This window comes from Desmodus rotundus, chromosome 3 (assembly GCF_022682495.2).
Source record: "Desmodus rotundus isolate HL8 chromosome 3, HLdesRot8A.1, whole genome shotgun sequence".
Taxonomy (NCBI): Eukaryota; Metazoa; Chordata; class Mammalia; order Chiroptera; family Phyllostomidae; genus Desmodus; species Desmodus rotundus.
The window spans coordinates 109,644,747-109,663,239 of NC_071389.1; the positions used below are offsets into that span (position 1 = coordinate 109,644,747).

General features: G+C 39.9%; 1 protein-coding gene across 4 annotated transcripts in view; it reads right to left on the reverse strand.

The window, feature by feature from the left end:
• Window positions 1-18,493, reverse strand: part of ATP8A2 (ATPase phospholipid transporting 8A2) — a 590,644-nt gene that overhangs the window by 148,850 nt on the left and 423,301 nt on the right. For all 4 annotated transcript variants that reach the window (XM_053920803.1, XM_053920801.1, XM_053920804.2 and 1 more), the window contains 3 exons: window positions 16,592-16,666; window positions 9,257-9,379; window positions 7,075-7,153 (listed from right to left, as the gene is read on the reverse strand). In XM_053920803.1, the coding sequence (XP_053776778.1) occupies window positions 7,075-7,153; window positions 9,257-9,379; window positions 16,592-16,666 (277 nt within the window). The remainder of the gene's footprint in view (window positions 1-7,074; window positions 7,154-9,256; window positions 9,380-16,591; window positions 16,667-18,493) is intronic.

Below are 18,493 nucleotides of genomic sequence, written 5' to 3' on the forward strand. Positions count from 1 at the left end.
TAGCTTAGCGCTGAGTAGTTTAAATGATTTCAGCAGGCTCTGGGTTACAGGTCCGTCCCTAGTTGTCAGGGTTCAGGTTGGGGGGATTGTGGTGTGGTATGTGGGGATTTAATGAAGGAGCTGGGGGGATGTGGGTTCTGGGTTGGCTGCTTTGTATCTATCTTACAAGGCAGTCATTTGCTCTCTCTAGGAACTGGTTAGCCTGGGGTGGGGGTGGGGGTCTCTTCAGGATCAAGGCCCCAAATGTCAGAGCATCAAAAATACAGGAAATGAGAAAATATGGTCACCACCTATGAACAGTGCGGTCCTCCATTTGGTGGGGATGCGAGTAAGAAATAAGCCTTGACTGGGCTAAGCCCCTGACATCTGGGTATTGTTTGTTGTAGCAGCTATTCCCGCCCAGGCTAATACACCTTGATGCAACATTCTGATAATGTTATAAGGCTGGAATCTGGGAACTCTGGATCACACTTCTTACAACCTTACACCAAACCCAACTCTTTAAAATACATGTAAGGTAGGGCTTATTAAAAGAGACACTGAAACATAAGAAATATTTAACCAAATAGAAACAATGTCCCTTCCAGCCAATTTGTGTTTCCAAACAGCAGGATGTCAGTAGAGCTGTAGCTACCAGTCCCTGTGTTTAAAACAAACCGAAACAGAAAAAAAAATTTTGAATTTGGAAACCTGGTCTTATTTTAAGTATATTATACTAGTTACTCAGATTTATAAGCTGCAGTCTCATTTGTATAAATCTGAAAGCTCCTAGAGTATTCTGCCTTTCCAGTTTTTAGTAAGTTCCACTCACTTCATTTATGTGTGGCAGGATTTCGTGGACGTCCTCCACACTGCCCTGGCCTCTCAGCAGGTTTTCCAGATGGCAGAGGCTACATGGAGTTACTATTCCCCCTTTTGGTCCCAGTTAGCACTTAATGTTCATCTCTGGATCTATTTTTATTTTAGATCGTTTAAAGTCTGTACATAGTGACTTTTAAAAAGGAACAGAACATCAACTTATTGTTTCATGTACCTGACTTTAAAATGTAGTATTTTGTTAGTAAACTTTGTGACTGCAATTGCCCATTTTTTGAAGAGTTTAGGACATAGTGTAATCAGATAGATTAGGGAAGTATTAATTAACGCAATGTTGAATTCTTCCAGCTCTCCCTCCAAAGCAGCCCTTTAATCTGTCTGTTTCTGTCCCCTGCCATTGTTAATACACTAGACCAGGCAACAGCCAACCGCCTGGACTCCCACAGTCATCCTCACCAGTGTGGTTACATTGAAATGAATCAGATATATGGCTCTCTGCTAATAAGCTCTCAATGGCTTCCATTAAAGTTATACTGCAAAGACTCACACGTCTCCAAAAGTGTGGGAATGTCTGATCTCCTTGTCTCCATTCTTGACATCTCAAGGCAATCCTAGCATCACCACTGTGCTTCCCATCCTCCACCCACGTGTGCCTTCTGCACTTGGAATCACAGTCTCAGCCCTTTTCTCTCTACTCTTTCCCCAGCTCACTCCTACTCATCCTTCAATTCTGTTGTCACATCCTCCAGGAAGAAAGCTTTAAAACCAAAACAGGACTAGGTCAGCTTTCCTTGGAATACATCCATTTGACCTTGACCTTCCTCTTTCACACTATTGAATCCTCCTCATTCAATCTTGCCTTCCCTGGGTGTAAGTCTGTGAGGGCAGGGAACATGCTTGTTACGTACACTACTGTATACGCAGAAACCTGGCACAAAGAACATAGTCATTCTCTTTTCTTTTTAATGAATGAATAACTGAGTCTAAGAAGGTGCAATTTGAGAGAGCAATGGTGGCCTTGCTCAAATTGTGTTTGATGTGAAACAATGCAAATCAGCAGGATTTACATGATATAAAATAGCCAAATTTACAGTATAGGTCATAAGTAGCCCAAGCTAAAATGACCCAATAATGCCACAGAGAGAAGTACACTATTTTTCATTTTACACATGTGCGTTATTATTTCAGTTTATAAAACATGCCTAATCTTAGAGTAGCACATTTATTAAAAAGTGTAAAAAAGCTTTCTCCCAAAATGTTGAAAGACCTTGTTGCTTAATTAGTGCCAGTACAATAAGTATACATATGGTGTTTTTTCTTCTGTAAGTGGGTGGGGGGGATGTTTCCCAAGGTGTGGAAGTGAGCAAGCGAGAACAATTTTTTTTTTCTGCTTGTAACTATTCAGTAGTCTCTTTCCCATCACCTACCCCTTAAATTTCATCAGGAAAAATCTGAATTTTTTTTAATGAAAACTGATTTTACATTCTTTTGCCAATAACCACATTCCACTTCAAGGAGGGCTGCTCAACTATGCAGACTGAACACACCAGTGGAAAACCTGCGTGTGGCCTGAAACCAAGGCTCCCGACGAATTTCAGTGCCTGCAAAGGATACATCTCTGGTTTTAAACTAGATTCACTTTTCAGATCAAAGGGTGGGGGCTGCCAGCGGGCCATGGGAGTGGGCATGAAGTTGTGATGGTTGGAAGAAATCTGATTTACTGAATTGCTTGGGTGGAAAAATTTATTTTGAAACTTGAAATGAATCATCACAAACTCCATCAGGGAAGGAGTGCTTTGTAAAGTCTATCGAAAACCATGCAAAAATAAGCAAAGCAAAATTCTTGGAAGCTTTCTAAGGAATGAACAACGTGCTCACACCTTCTCAGAAATACTTCCCAACAATTATGTGGCCAAGTGAACAGCACCGATACGTACCTAATACTCTCTCCCTGGAAGTGAAGAGAGAATTTCTGGTAAAATTCACCATCTTTGTGACATATTCCACATAGTATGAAACATTAAAAGGAAGCTACTCTAGAGACCTTGGGCCCTAGTCAAGCAAAATTCCTTTAGGCTCCAAGTTTAGTGTCTGAAGGACAGGGGACTTGAGGGGAGGGCGAGGACTAAAAGGCAATGGGTTAGCTCAGGGTCCACCCATGTTTTCAAAGTGCCTGTGTTGTCTCAAATTGGTGCTGTGCTCCTATGGGGCACGGTGAATACATTCTTCTAAATGGCAATCTGAAGTGTAACAACTCACATAGAGTTAGGACGGTAAATCAGCACACATAAACAAGAAATCCAATCAGTTGCCATATCCCAGTCTTCCTAAACTTCCAATCTTTCTTGATTTCTACCACTGACTTCTCCCCCCCCCTCAATAACCCAACCCTTTCTTGCCAACCTTATGTGTTTGTTTACATAGCATTCTTATCTACTTTATAGGCAAATTCCACCATGTAACTCTGACCTCAAAGCCTTCACTGAAAAAAAGTCTCCATCTGGGATCTTACCATCATCTACCTTCTTTGCCCCCTTTTCCTGCCGCTCCCCTCCCCACTGCACTGCATTCCACTTCGTGCTCTAGCTCTCTGACAAGGGTGCTGTTGCTGACCCGAGAGGAGATGTAGAAATGTGCAGAGACATGTTTTGAGTTATAGTTGTACCAGGATAGGGAAAGAGGAAGGGGAGGGAACCCACGGCATTTCCTGTCCGGGCCAGGGGTGCTCCATGTCCTGCAAGCTTTATGAGAGGCTGAATTAAGTCTAGAGTCCAGGCCCCCCACTGGAAATACAGTTTACCCTTGAACAAAATGGGTTTGAACTGTGCGGGTCTAGTTATATATCTATTTTTTCTTCCTTTTTTCTTTTTTATTGTGTGTTGACCACCCCCAGTCAAGTCTCCGTCCATTACCATTTATCCCCTCAATATTTTTTCAATAAATACTGTAAATGCATTTTCTCTTCCTTATGCTTTTCTTAATTACATTCTTTTCTCTAGTTTACTTTATCATATGAATACAGTACATAATACATGTAACATATAAAATAGGCATTAATTGATTATTTATGTTACCAGTAAGGCTTCCAGTCAATAGTAGGTTATCAGTACATAAGTTTTGGGGGAATCAAAAGTGATATGCGATTTTTTGACTGCATGAGTGGTCAGTGTACCTAACCCCTGTGTTGTTCAAGGGCACCTGTATTGCTGATGGCCTCCTCAGATTCCTTGGCAGCACAGGTCCTGTCCCTGGCCAGGAATGCCTTCTCCCCACCTTTCCCCACACCTCCCCTGGCCCACTTGATTGGCCCCTCCTCATCTTTCAAGGACTTAAATATCACTTCCTTGGAGAAGACTCTCCCGTGACCCTATAGACTAGGTTGTATCTCTGTATTATAAACCCTACCCAAGAAAGTCTGTAGACACAGCATGCCAGTAATAAAACAATTTTTTATGTAATTCCTGATCATCAACTCTGACCTTATGTAAGCCTTGCCAAGAGGGCAAGATATGCCGCATTTATGCCCATTGCACTCTCAGTGTCCGGCACATCATATATATGCCATGATTTTGCTAAGTAAATCAGTTCTTCTCAAAACATGTTTCCTCCTCAATGCACATATTGCCAACTCCTGGATTTAACCCTCCTTAAGCTCACTCCTGGAATACCCAGGGATACAACTAGTATCATCTACCTTCTATCATTCACACAATAGATTCATTTTCCCAAATTGCTCTGGTAACACTCTCCTTGATCTAAATTCCATATGGACTCTTCAATTCCTAAAAAATTAAGTCCCAATTTCTTAACCTCACATCCAAAGCCCTCTGCAATCCAGTGTGTGCCTACTTCCTCAGACTTTTCCTTACCTTCTGCCCTTGAAGGGATGAGCTTCTTACAGTTATCCACAGCTGCTGTAACTCCGCCCTCCCACTTTGACTCCTCCCTCCCTTCCTATACACCTCAGTCTTACTTGGACTTCCAGGCAAAGTCTACATGTCATCTCTTCTAAGAAGCCATGAATAATTCCAAATAAAAGGTATCTCTCTCTTAACCCTCTGAGATCTGATAGCACTTTATCTGTATTTTACTTGAGACAGTTCTTTTCTACTTTGTGCTGGAATTATCCACGTGTGAATCTGATCTCCTTCATCAGACTACAAACTCTCTGAAGGTTCGACCACATCCATCTGTGTTCCTAACACCCTCAGAGTCTATCACAATGTCTTGGACATAAATATTACACGAATCATTAAGGTTAATGAGCAATGATGTAATCATTTTGAAATGCACTAATAGTGAGAATTTAGCAATTAATTCTAATATATTCAATTTGTTAGAGGAAGTCAACTAATGAATAAGAACACCAATGGTCTTTTGTTCTATGCCAAATGCACAATATTTGCAATTTATTTCACCTTAAACTATTTCACTCAATAGGTTATTGTTTACAACACAACTGGAAAAAACCTCTATGCTGAAGCTTTAATAAATACAATCATCAGTGATGATGACGATAATAATAGAAACAAGAAAAAAAATCACCCTATTGGCTGACTGCCAGACAAATTGCCAAATCTGAGCAATGCAAACAAAGGTGGCAAAGGTAACTTGAAATTCACTTGGTGATACATTAGTAAATTAGTAACAGCCAGGACTCTATCCTGTTTTAAACATAGATCAGGAGGCAAATGCGTGGATTTACGTAATGAAATCTAGTGAACGATAGCAACTCTACCGTGAACTACAAGCCACAATCTCATACCACATAACCATAGCCCCAGGACTAGAAAACCATTGTCTCTCCTGCAGAACGGGGACACTTTAGCTCCTTCTGAAGCAGGTAAGTGAATGACCATCTTGTTCCACTTCTCAGAGTCCAAAGACAAGCTCTTTGGTCTGAGGAACAGAGTATAATGTCTATATAATAAGGGTTGGGGGTCTGGATGTAGTACTTGTGGTCAATCCGTACTCTTTACTGTCTTTTCCTAAGTACAAAAGGCTGGGCTTAGGGATAAAAGGACAATCGCAAAAACTGTTCTTATGCTCATAGGACATATTGCTTCCCATCACCAGTTGGCCCTGATAAAATCATGGCTGCTTCTACCACCAAATCATCATTGCTACTAAAACAAACCATATTCAACACTCTTATATATGTAAACCCTTACAAAACCATTTCAAGACAAATTAAATTTATTATGAGTAAAGATGAATCACAGGAAAGCTTTCGAGTTAAACAAAAATGATTCCACTAGAAAGGCCCTTTGGAGAGTGGAGCTAGAAGCAGAAAATTTCATTTTCTGATCTAGAGAATTAGGGACCGTCAAAGGACAAGGAGGTCTGAGGAAATGGAAAGGGCAGGTCACAGGGTATAATAAACTGGCCGTGCATGCATTTTGTCAGTCGGGATTTAATAGGTTAATATCAGTGAAGATGAATCATTTCTGTTTGAAGCACAAAACACATTGACACAGAAAAAAAAGGAGCTTGGAAACTTTATATTCTTTGGGTCTCTGAACAATCAAAGGCCTTGTCTAGTCAACATTTGGAGTAATTTTTCCCAGGGGAATTATTACAATTTGAGAGGGATGAAAGAGTAGCATTCTCGTGATACATTTTTGCTTTCTGAGACCACAAGCTTTGTGTCTGTGAGAGGCGACATTCTGAATGTCTGAGAAGTGTGCCCTAGAGTGGAGACGGTAACTTTTCTCAAACATCTTCTAGCTGTAGGGAAGACTACAAGCGGCCGGGAGAGAGCCCTTCAACAAACTTTAAAAGTTTGTTTGAAAAGCATAGGTCAAGGAGAGGAGACTTTTTCAGAAAACTAGGTTAAGATTAAACTCTTACACAATTTGAGTTATTCTGCTTGAGGTATGTGGAGCTTGCAAAATGAAAGCTGAAGTAATTAAGAGAAAATTTCAAACTCATGGATAAGAGGCATCAATGTTTCATTACAGTACAGTGCTTTCCTTCAAGATTCTTGACTCAAACAGTTATTAAAAATCAGGCTTAGCATTCTTAGTATTTAAACTCTCCAAGCAACTGGAAAGAAAATGGGTTTTCAGAGCCAGAGTGGATGAAACCTACAAGCTATAAACCTGTGAGTAGCTCTCATTAGATTTTAGGTATGTTTTTCTTCTCAGATTTGTTCTTGTGATCTCTCGGTCTGCAGAACTGGGGAGAAAATTGTGAACAACTGGCACCAGAGGGACTGTAAAAGCTACTTGCTGACAGTTGAAATCATGAATCCATTACCGTGCTCCAGCGCTTTCATGGGAAACCAGAAGAGGATGAGGGAGTGGACCAAGGCGTTGATGCAGTGACCCCAGAAAACCTAAGGGAAAACAAACCAAGGGAGTCAGGAGCTGCCCACACTCTCGACCTCTGTGTAACTCAACAAACGCCTCATTGTGAAGGACACCGGCAGTGTGCTGCACAGCCCCAGAAGGAGCGTATTATTCTTGAAGTTAAAACAAACAAACAAACAAAAAGAACCAAAACGATTTCCTCATTTTTTACACACAAATGACTGGATGATGTCCAGATACCATTATTTGATACAAAGGCCTCAATACATACACAAATGTACACAGACCAGTATACAATCTACCCACATCTGAAATATGAATTATGAGCTGTTTTCCTTAGGCTCCTAAGAAAGACACCAAAATTTTACAAAGGCACCTAAATCATCCAAAAAACGGTTATTTGATCACATTTGTTATTAAGACACTCAAACTGTGTGCTTTCTGAAAGCAGTAAAAACATTTAATATGTAAGTTCTTACCCAGCATTCTCACTCTTTTGTTTTATTCCTTAAAATCCATCCCATTCAACTTTTTAATTTTTAGAATTTTGGTTAATATCATGCACATTTAAAATTTCTCTTTATCTTAACATTTGAGAGGTCAAACAAAAGCATGCACAGTTTAGTTTCTCCTAAATTGTAGTTTCATAAATATATTTCAATCATGTTTTTAACCACTGAGATGACAGAACTACTAAATCCAGACTGAATTTACTTAAAAATGTACAAATTGATCTGGGAATTGTCATATAGTTTGAACCTAGCTAGTGGAGGGACAACAGAAAATAATGAAAAATTATAAGACAAAGGGATTTTCCCACTTTAAATGTTTACTTTCTCCCTGAGTTCTGTACCCCCCTTGCCGCCCCCCCGCCCCTCCCCCCCCCCCCCCCCCCGCCTGTCTCCAAATACGTCTCAGGTTGTTCTGCGCTCTACCGCCTTTGATGGATCTATTCTCTACTTACTTTGCACCCTACACAGACTTTGAATTCAAACTCTGTAAAAAAACAGATTTGGTTTATGTACATAATGCAGAATATATAGGCCATTGATAGATATTTCCAATTGATACAATCACAATCAACAAGGACTGATATAATTAATCATCCAAGTCTCCTGTGTACAAAACATACCGAACCAACAGAGAATACCTTTAATTGTTTTCCAGTCTCAGACATGCCCTCAAATAAGGTAGCTCTGAAGGAATGCTATCAGTAACACCTGGCTTAAAATGACGTCTCCTGGCATTGTTCTTTTACTGAGGACTTCACACTTCTTCCTCACTAAGCCCCAGTGGTGACCTAAGCAAATCATGTACATATACAACCAGCATCCAGTATTGTAACTGACCTGGGCAATGGACCTTTGTTTAAACTTCCCAGTCCTCTCCTGCACGAAAACCTGACAGAAATATGGCGATGCAGGCGTCTTCACTTCTTTGCCTCTTCCACCAAGCCAGGCACATTCTTCCCTTCCATCCAGTGGCAGCAACTGCTCTGCCACTCTCAGTCGTGACTGGCAGGCGGGGCGAGACCCCCTTTCCTGTCACGACTGCCAGTCTCTGTAACACCTAACCCAGCGTCTGCTTGACTCTTGTCCAGATCGCCTATACCTTTTTTGTCTAGATGCTTTTTCTTTTCTGATTCTCCAGACTGAAAAATAATACCCATGATGGACTTAATTTCTGTGTTCACATCTGGCCAATTTTATTCACTAGCTAAAGTAACATTTTCCTTCAAATGAAAAAACAAGCAATGGTGGCAAGAGGTTCTTGGCAAGCTCCAGCCGGCCTCAGTGCAGGACTTTATGGACGGCTAAGGGGTGTGTCTGACGGCTGATCCTAAAGGACTGGGCGCCATGGGTGCTACTGGCCACACCAGTGTCAGGGGCACATATGGAGAAGGAAGGAGTCGACACAGAAGAACTGAAAGAAGGATAACATGTAACATGGCAACTTCCTTTCTGATTTGGCACCTCAAATTCATCGGACTTGCTCTATTGGGAGAAGGCCCCCGGTCTTATTCCACTTAAATACTTTCTCTAACCATCTCAAAGGCAGGTAAGTAGAGAGGGAAGACAAAAAGTCATCACCTTTTTCAGGTGACAACTCTGTCATAACATTCTGTATACCTTTGTGTTGAAGCCTTCAGCATTCTGGGTGATTTTGTAGAGCTGTGGAAACCTGAGCATGCTCTCCTGAGTGCAAGACCTCTCGAAGATTCCCAGAGTGAAGGGTGGTAATGCGGTGAAAATCTGTGTGGAGAACAGTGAGCCATTAAAGGAGGCCTTTCCGACTCACACGGCTCAAGTGGTTCAGATCTATGGAATGATGACTTAACTCTCAGTCAAGCCCTAACCTGAGCACCAGTGATTCACGACTCCCCAGACACCCTCCAAACAAGGAAAATAAACAAAAGACCATTTTAAACTGTTACTTAAGTCATCAGCATAAAATGAATACACGGGACACTCAAAACAACAATTCATTTGATTAGCCAAGAAACGCTGTTACATGAACAACTCCCTTTCTTGGTGAAAGGAGTGGTGGTTGAGAATCACACCCTCCTTAGCTTTGTGAAGCGCTGCTGTGTTTTCTGCTCGTGCCGGCACAAGCACATTTTACAACTTCCCATCCTGATTTCATGCTCCAATTTCAGGAAGCACAATGTACTTCATTTATTCATGTGACAGACATTTATTGGGGATGAATTATGAGCCAGATACGGTGGTAAGCCCCAGGAATACAGAGATGTAAAAACAGAAGAAAAAAGAAGGAAAAGACACAGGTCCCTGACCTCCAGGAACTCTGTCTACTGCAGAGTGGAGACAGGGCAGCTGGCAACAGGCAAATAAACAAACATATAAAACACAGTGCTCTGCAAAATTACTCCTGGGGAGACTGGGGAAGGAGAAGGGAGAGTCGAGAAAGAACTGTTGGCCCAAAGAGCATCTGAGCTGTAAGGCACTGTACCTGTGGGATTGGGCAGGATAAGGGATGTGGGTAAGAGGGGGGCTGAATGCACAGGGCACATTTAGGGGAAACATGTAGGACACCCAGGATGGTGGCTGGCTGAGGACTCAGTGCAAGACAAAGCCGGGATGGGGACAGAATGACCTCCTGTGACAGTAAATTCTTGGGCAGGTAGTCCTTTCTAAGACTTTTACCTGTGTGCTCTAGAGAGGAGTGAAGTGCTTGTGTCTGTGTTTCAGAGAGAGAAAGCTGGATGCTGGAGAAGAGGCTTGGAATAAACACATCATTTCAGGCCAGGAGGTGTGGTAGCCCTGTGGGTCATTCTGCTCTGTGGTTCTGGGCAACTGGCTCACAGAGACTGGCTGGGTCACTCACTTCTTAGCATCAGCATCAAGCAAATCCGTACCCACAAACCCAGCAAGTTCTCAAGCCCATGGGAACTGGATGCTATCTCTAAGGGAACTCTGAATACACACCAGTTATGGGGAGCCTGATAAATAAGCATATCCCCAGTCTGTTGGGAGAAAGCCATCGGCAGTGTGGTGGAGGAAGGCCAACACAACTTGCAGGCTCCCTCCCTCACCCGGGAGCAGAAAGAAAATCAGCCCTGGGATTTCAGTGCTCTACAGATTTCAAGGAGAAAAAAAGATCAAGAGCGGTTGCCCTCATTCCCCTCACAACAACAGAATTATCTGTTTAATGACTAGAGGAAGGCAGTGGGAACAAACATCTCAGAAGCCCTGCACACTCTGAGTACATAAACTCACCCTTACTGTGGCGCATACAAGTCTGCTGTTAACACTGCCGTCTCACATTTTCTTTTCCCTTTTCACTCGCCTGTCTCCTTCTATCCACTTCAAATCCTCCCCCACCCTTCCCCACAAGGCTACCAACCTAGAGGCCTTCTGGCATTTTTCACCCTGCTTACTGCATACCTCACACACATATATACTGTTGAGGGATCATTATTTGTTTTACAGAAATAAGACATTATACACATTTTTCTTCATAACATTTTTCTCACTAAATAATACATCACGGGAAGCCCTCCGAGCCCCCTGGGTCTGACACTAATGCAGGGTTTCCCTGCTCACGTAATAATTCATAGCATGGATGCACCATCATTTTTCAGCCATGCATTCATTTTTGTTTCCAGGTCTTTGTTCTCACAAGCATTATGTAACAAACGTCTACAATATAGTATACCATCTATACTTTGTCTTTTATTTCTATGGAATGGATTCCCAGATGTGGGGTTGCTTGATGAGAAGATATCAGTATTTTTAATTTTACAAGATTCTGCTTGGTTGCCTTTTAAAAAGGTTCCAATCAGTTACATGTTTTTTCTTCCCAAAGGACAACGGTAATCTTTTCCCTGCTTCCTATCAGCAATGGTATTATGTTATATTTCATATTCTCTAGTTTAAAAAACTAAAGATATTAACTCTTCCTTTAAAAAATTTACATTTCCTCAACTACCAGTAATTTTGAGCATGTTTCCATACTTGTGGAACATTTGGATTTGGAATCCTGTGAAATGTCTAGTCAAGTCTTTTGTATATTTTTACATTTGTGTTTTATTACCTTCTCTAAGAGTTCTTTGAATATAATAAATATCAACTCTGTCCTGATGTTATATAAAATTTTAACTAAATATATTATTTGCCTACTTGCTTTCCTTATGGCTTCTTTTGCCATATCAAAGCTTTTAGTTTTTATATGGCCAAGAATAGCTTCTGAGTGTCTGATTGTGTTATGGAAGTTTTCAGGAATTTTTTCAGAATTCTTACAGTTATATTTTTCACATTTAAGTCTTAATATATCTGGAATTTATTTACTATATGGTTTAAGATTGGAGCCCAATTTTCTTTTACTTTTCTAAATAAAGAACTAGTTGTGAGAATACAACTAATGAATCCAAACTTTCCCACTAACCTGAAATACCAACTTGTACATTTATGAAATTCTCCCATATTATAGATCTAGGATCTAGAACTGGGATCTTGTTCTATATTCTCTGGCTTATTTGTTTAGTTCTACATTAAAATCACATTGATTTGTTTACGGTGGCTTTATAGTATAGTTTAATGGTTAGCAAAGATAAGTCTATCTTTGTGATCGCCCTTCTTGGATATGCCTGCATATTTATTCTCAGGCAGTTGTTAATTCTACTTATACTTTTAATATCATTTTATGCAATTCCCCCCTTTGTGCTTTCACCCTCAAAGAGTTACCTGTTGTGAATTTATGTGGAATCACATAAAAATTTATATATTAATTTTAAAGGAGCTGATTCCTTTATGATACTAAGTCCTCCCATATAAGAATAGAGTATATCTCCATTTGTTCAAATCTTGTTTTGTACACTTCAAAAAATTTTTGTTTTTTCCATATAAGTACTATAAATATTGTTCCTATGCAAAGTATAATTTTAATTGTTATTTTGAAAGAATTATTACTTCCTTTGCATTTCTAAGTGCTCACTGCTGGAGTGGAAAAAAAAAGCTATTGATTTTTATATATTTGTAATGGATCTGGTCACCCTATCAAGTTCTCTAATAATTCCACTATTCCTTTACTAGTTTCTTTTGGGGTTTCTAGATATACACTCATACGTGAGCATATTTACATGGCCATTTTTTGTGTGTGCCTATTTGTATAAGCACAGAAATACTTCATCTTTTTTTTAGTATTTTCAATAGTTATTTAATTTTCTCAGAAGTTGCTGAATATCACAAAAGAATGCTGAATTATATAGTGATGGCAGGCATTTCTGACTAATTTTTTATTTTAAATTAAAAAATTTTAGAATTTTACCATTTATGACAACTGGTATTTTATAAAGAATCTGCATTGTTATTTGGCTTCTTTCTTTCTTATTTTACTGAGGGTTCTTATCTCGGGAATGACAGCTGAACTGCCTCAAATGCTTTTGCAGCATCTACTGATAGGATCACATTTTTCTTCTTTATTTTGTTGTTACAGTGATACTTATAAATTTAAAAAATTTTTGAACCTTCTATAAAATTTATTTCAATCTTGGTTGGTCAAATATTTCATTTGGTTGATACACTCTTGAACTCTTATTGCTGATGTTTTATTTAGAATTTTCATATTCATGTTTTTAAGTGAAGCTGGCTAACAGCTTGCTATGCTAGCTTGATAAAATTAAATAGTATAATTTTTCTGAAACAATTTAAAAACAAAGTTATCTCTTCACTAAAAAATAGATAAAATTTAGCTGAAATCCATCTGATAATGGTAGCTTTTGTCATTGGTGCCCTCTTTACTCTCATTCTACCCATAAAATACAATGATGTAGAAGTTTGAGATGATAATAGAGCAATAATGAGCATCTAATGAGATAGCACTCATTCATGACTTGGAGAGATGTAAGTGTTTAAGGCAGTTTTAATGCTGTCTCATCTGCTAGCAGAGTTAAACTGAGAAGCAGCGCTGTGCTAGTTGGCTTCCGGAATCAAACAAAGAATATTTAGAAGAAGAAGAAGCAGGAGAAGTAATGCTTGAAGAAAATGGAAGGGAGAACCCAGCACAGAAGAGGACTCACTAGCAAATGCCATACATGTCACAAACTGTCCCTTGCACTGGGTTTTTGTGGAGTGAAAAATTGCTGAATAGCATATTACTGGAAAAGTAATCATAAAATTGAAATATGGACTAATGTGCATTAGATAAGAGTATTGCATGCACATTAGATTTTCAGATTTTTGTCATTACACCGTGGTTATATAGAGAACGATCTTAGCAACTATGCAGGAAGGTATTAAGCAGTAAGGTGCATGATGTCTTAAGTTACTGAGTTGCCCAAAAAGTTCATTTTTTTGTAAGATGACACTTTAACTTTATTCAAAACAATTTTGTTAGACTGTATTGTGACAGCTGTCATATCAATGTCCATTTAAAAAACCTATCAAAATTGGTGAATTTTTGTGTAGCCATTTTAATATTGAAGATGGAAGAAAATATGCAACATTTTCAGCATATCATGCTTTATTATCTCAAGAAAGGTAAAAATGCAACTGAAATGCAAGAAAGGATTCGGGCAGCATATGAAGAAGGTGCTGTGACTGACTGAACATGTCAAAAGTGGTTCGTGGAATTTCGTGCTGGAGATTTCTTGCTGGCCAATGCTCCACAGTCAGGCAGATCAGGTGGAGTTGATAGCAATTAAACTGAGACATTCATTGAGAGCAATCCATATTCTACTATGTGGGAGACAGCCAACATTCTCAAATATCCAAATCAATGAAGTGATTGGTGAAAATGAAAAATGTGTCTTTTATTTTACGGAAAAATCTAAACGGACTCTTTGGCCAATGCAATAGCTTCAACAGCTTCAGAAAGAAATGTGTTTGCACGGAGGGTGTACACACACCTGTGGGCAAACCTCTATGTTCTCAAAAGGGTTGGTTCTCCCAGCATGACTGAGTCTGGAAGTCAATGACCCTCCTTTCTGATCCTGCGTCACAGATCTTAGACGTCCCACGTCAACCCCATTCTCTGCCACCGCTCCCTGGCAGACCGCTCCAACAACGGTACTGTGGGCTCCATAGTACTTTAGGGCAGTTTCACCTTGAAACTCACTTCTCTGCGGCAATATTCTCTTCCCTATGGTATGGAGACCCAAAGTAGATAAGTATTCCCAGCCCTAGTGATCAAAGGCCTTTATGAGTCTTAAACTTTAATGTGCATGGCCATCGCTAGGAAAATTCCTTTACAGTGCAGTATCTCTGAGAAACTCTGTTAAGTTAGGGTGGAGATCATGAATCTGCATCTTTAAACACACCCTGGTTATCCCATGCAAGTGGTCTGTGGGCCATACTTTGGCCAATACCATCCTATAGCCTATCAGCATCTTATGAATAGTAGGCACACAATTTAAGTTTGTTGAATTAATTTGAATTGCCCAGGACTGTATGGAACTAAGAAAAGAATCTAGTTCTCATACCCTGACTGTGAAAACAGGGCCAAAATCCATTTATGATGTATTCAGGTGACATGTATTACAGTTCTGGTTTTAGTTCTAAATCATAGTCTCCCAGGTTTCAGCCTCCTATTTCTACATACATATGTGGGCATGGGTTTGGCCCTTTCTAGCTCTAAATCACTACGGAGCTAGCTGTCAGCATATTTCCCAATAAATGCTCACATAATTTTAACCTGCTCAAAACAGTTTTAAGTTCTGCAAAGTTAACAAACTGTACAAGGGGAGGTCCTTGAGCCCCTATCCATGTGATAGGTGGCTGGAGCAGCTTTTCTAGCACAGGTGATAAATGAACATCAATTCAGCCCTGTTCTCACCACCTGTCACTTTTGTCTTTGCGGGGCTAAGTAGTAGCAGCAAAGGTGTTCATGCACTTTGTAGTGAATAACAGTTACTGACCAATGCTGTTTCACTCAAGATCTGAACTCAGTCTCAGTGACATCTTGGTCTACACACCTGACTCTCTTAACCTGTAAGCTATACAGGACCCGGGCAGCCTGCAGTATACAGTATTTTATATCTAGTGCCTAGTATAGTGGCCACTCAAAAAAAAAAGAAAGAAAGAAAAGAAAAAAGAAAACAGGGTTGAATGCATGGGTTACTTGACTATCTAGCCACAAATGTATATTCAAGCTGTAAATATTTATAGCACCACAATTTATGTTATTGTACACCTGGTACCTTCCACCTACACTATCTATGATGACTGCTTCTGAGCAGAAACCCCCACGAAGCAGAGAATGTCAGAGTTAGGCTCCAAAACAAGTGTGAAAGTGCAGCCCCAAACATCTGCCATGCCGGGGGGTCGGAAGCACTTAGCACAAGCCCTTCAGTTCTCCTTGCCAGTGAAACACAAAGCTAGGTAGCTCCTTCATCATTTTATCTTATAGTTCGTATTTATTTCCAGCTTTTCCATTCAGTGCAGTCAAGCAATTTAAAAAGAACTTAAAAATCATTAAAAATACCAAGTAAACTGATTACCATTGACCACAGGAGCTGGAAGTCAGAATTCATTATTTTAGCTCTAACTGTGAAAGAAAACATTCTTCCTCAAGGACAGACACCCTTTGACGAGGGACAAAAAGAACACCAGATCACATACTGTATGCTCGTAAATCTACGTTCAAGATTTCAGAAATGAAATTGCAAAGGGGAATGAGTTTAGATGTAGTTCAGAAATTTTTACTTGAGCTAAAAACATGAAAATTTTGCACAGGCGTTTAGTAAGGAGGTAACAAGGGTCTGTTATCAAGATATATGGGTTAATAATTTCATGGGGTTATTCAAGAATGATCTGCTATGATTGAAACCATGTGTGGAGCGTTTGGGCTTCTGCAGGATGTGTCGCAGCAACAAAGGCCCTAAAGATGTATTTGTGCTGCCTGCTATGTATACAGATGATGGACTTAGATACACTCCCCAGACATAAACAGTGCAGGAATGTCACTGAAGTTCTGTGTGCTATCAGACAGAGATGGAGAATGCTTACCACATTGTACAGGCCGATGCACCAACGTTCAAATAAAATCTGCCCAGAAAATCCATTTACAAAGGCGAACCAAAGCTGAAAGAGAAGAAAGTTCATGAAGTTTTATATCAATATTGACCTAAATGTTTCCATTTGCTGAAGAAGTAGCGGGAATGAGGACCACCAGCTGGACACAGCTGTTAAGGATAAAAAGCCACAGGACTATAGCAGTTCTTCCATAAAACATAAATTCCCACTATAACATATACCAATATTTTAAGAAAAATTTATATTTAAGGCATACAATGATTTTAAGTGGTAATATGCACATATTAGTAGAAAAGCAATTTATATTTAACATATGACTACTATGATTTGTGTCTACAATTTTTCATTGGCTGAAACAGTCTCGACTTCATGTTCTTTTCCCCATATAGTTGATTTGATAAAGATAATTTATCTTTGTAGGGCTTTCAAATAGATAAAAATTAAACTAAAAAACAACAAGAACTCTTCTGCTGGTCACATGTGCTCTCAGCTCATAAAACAGTGACCCTCCATAATGGAGTGTCCACCACCGCAGCAAAGGTGACAGCACACGCAGGAAAGAACCATGCTTCAACCCCCGTTTGCAGTAACAAGGTTGTATAAATGAATAAAATGTGGATGATTACTCATGTCTTCAAGTAGCCAATAATTCTAATTGATTAGGCAAGACTGACATAAAAACTACTACAGAGCAAAGTGTCTGGGACATGCATGGCCAGTGAATAAAACTATGTAAGAAAGGGATGATCACCCAGCTATAATCTGGAGAAGACGTGGCAGTGCTGAGTGGGATAGAACCCGGGTGAGCCGCCATGTTGCAGGATGGGAACCTGCCTCAGAAGGGAGTGAATACAGAAATATGAAATACAGAGTGTTGCTATTTAATTCAGCTAAATTGATATAATACAACAGGATTCCAGGGATTTCGGGCAGACTTTAACATATTCCACGCTAATCGCAGAATCAGGTTTTACGGGTGTACAACTGTGACAGACTGAATCTGTTACCACGGCAGAACAATGGCCACACAGAAAAGCTGCCCTTTGCCCGCCCCCATCCAGTAATCTGAGTTGAAATCAACTCTGCTACTAAAATTTTATTGAATCCGATTTTTAAAAATCAGTTTCTAGACTTCACCAGACTAAGTTCCTTGAGATAGGAATTGTTCCTTACTCTGTGCAATGTACCCAGACTGACACTTGGTGCAAACAGGGACCCACTGCATTCCAGTGGGATCAAATGGACATCTCAATTTGATTGCCAGACGAAGTTTTCTTAAGCACAGCTTTCATCATCTCATTTCCTAGTTTGAAAAACTACTAGGGATCCCTCCTAAACCTAAAATAAGCTTGCTGCCCTCTAAAAATCCTTCCACATTCCTATTCCCTCTTAGTTTCAACTATCTCCCACGAGGTTGTTGTAAGGCCTGGCTACTCTCACTGAAGAATATTGGTAGAGAACTAAGAATCAGAAGTTTGTGCTGTGCTCTATACTCCAAATATTTTTACAACACCTATTCTAATATTAGCCATTTCTAAAATGACAGTTTCAATCGCACTGCCTCCCTACCACCCAAGGCCTGGCAAACACCACTTCAACCAAACTTTTAGTACAGTGACAGCCTGGATCCACATCTGATTCAAACATATTTATACGTTGTTTCAAAGGTTTTAACCTAATTTCCCAAGATTGTGCTATACAAGGTCTGTCCAGAAGGTATCCAGCCATGTAATATGAAAAACAGAGACATTTATTGAAGAAGATACAAGAAACATTGCACATAGGACAATGACACCTCGGTCTCTTTCAAAGTAGGCACCTTGGAACTTCACTCAGTTCTCCCAGTCACCATCAGTTGCCCCATTGTATTTTCCT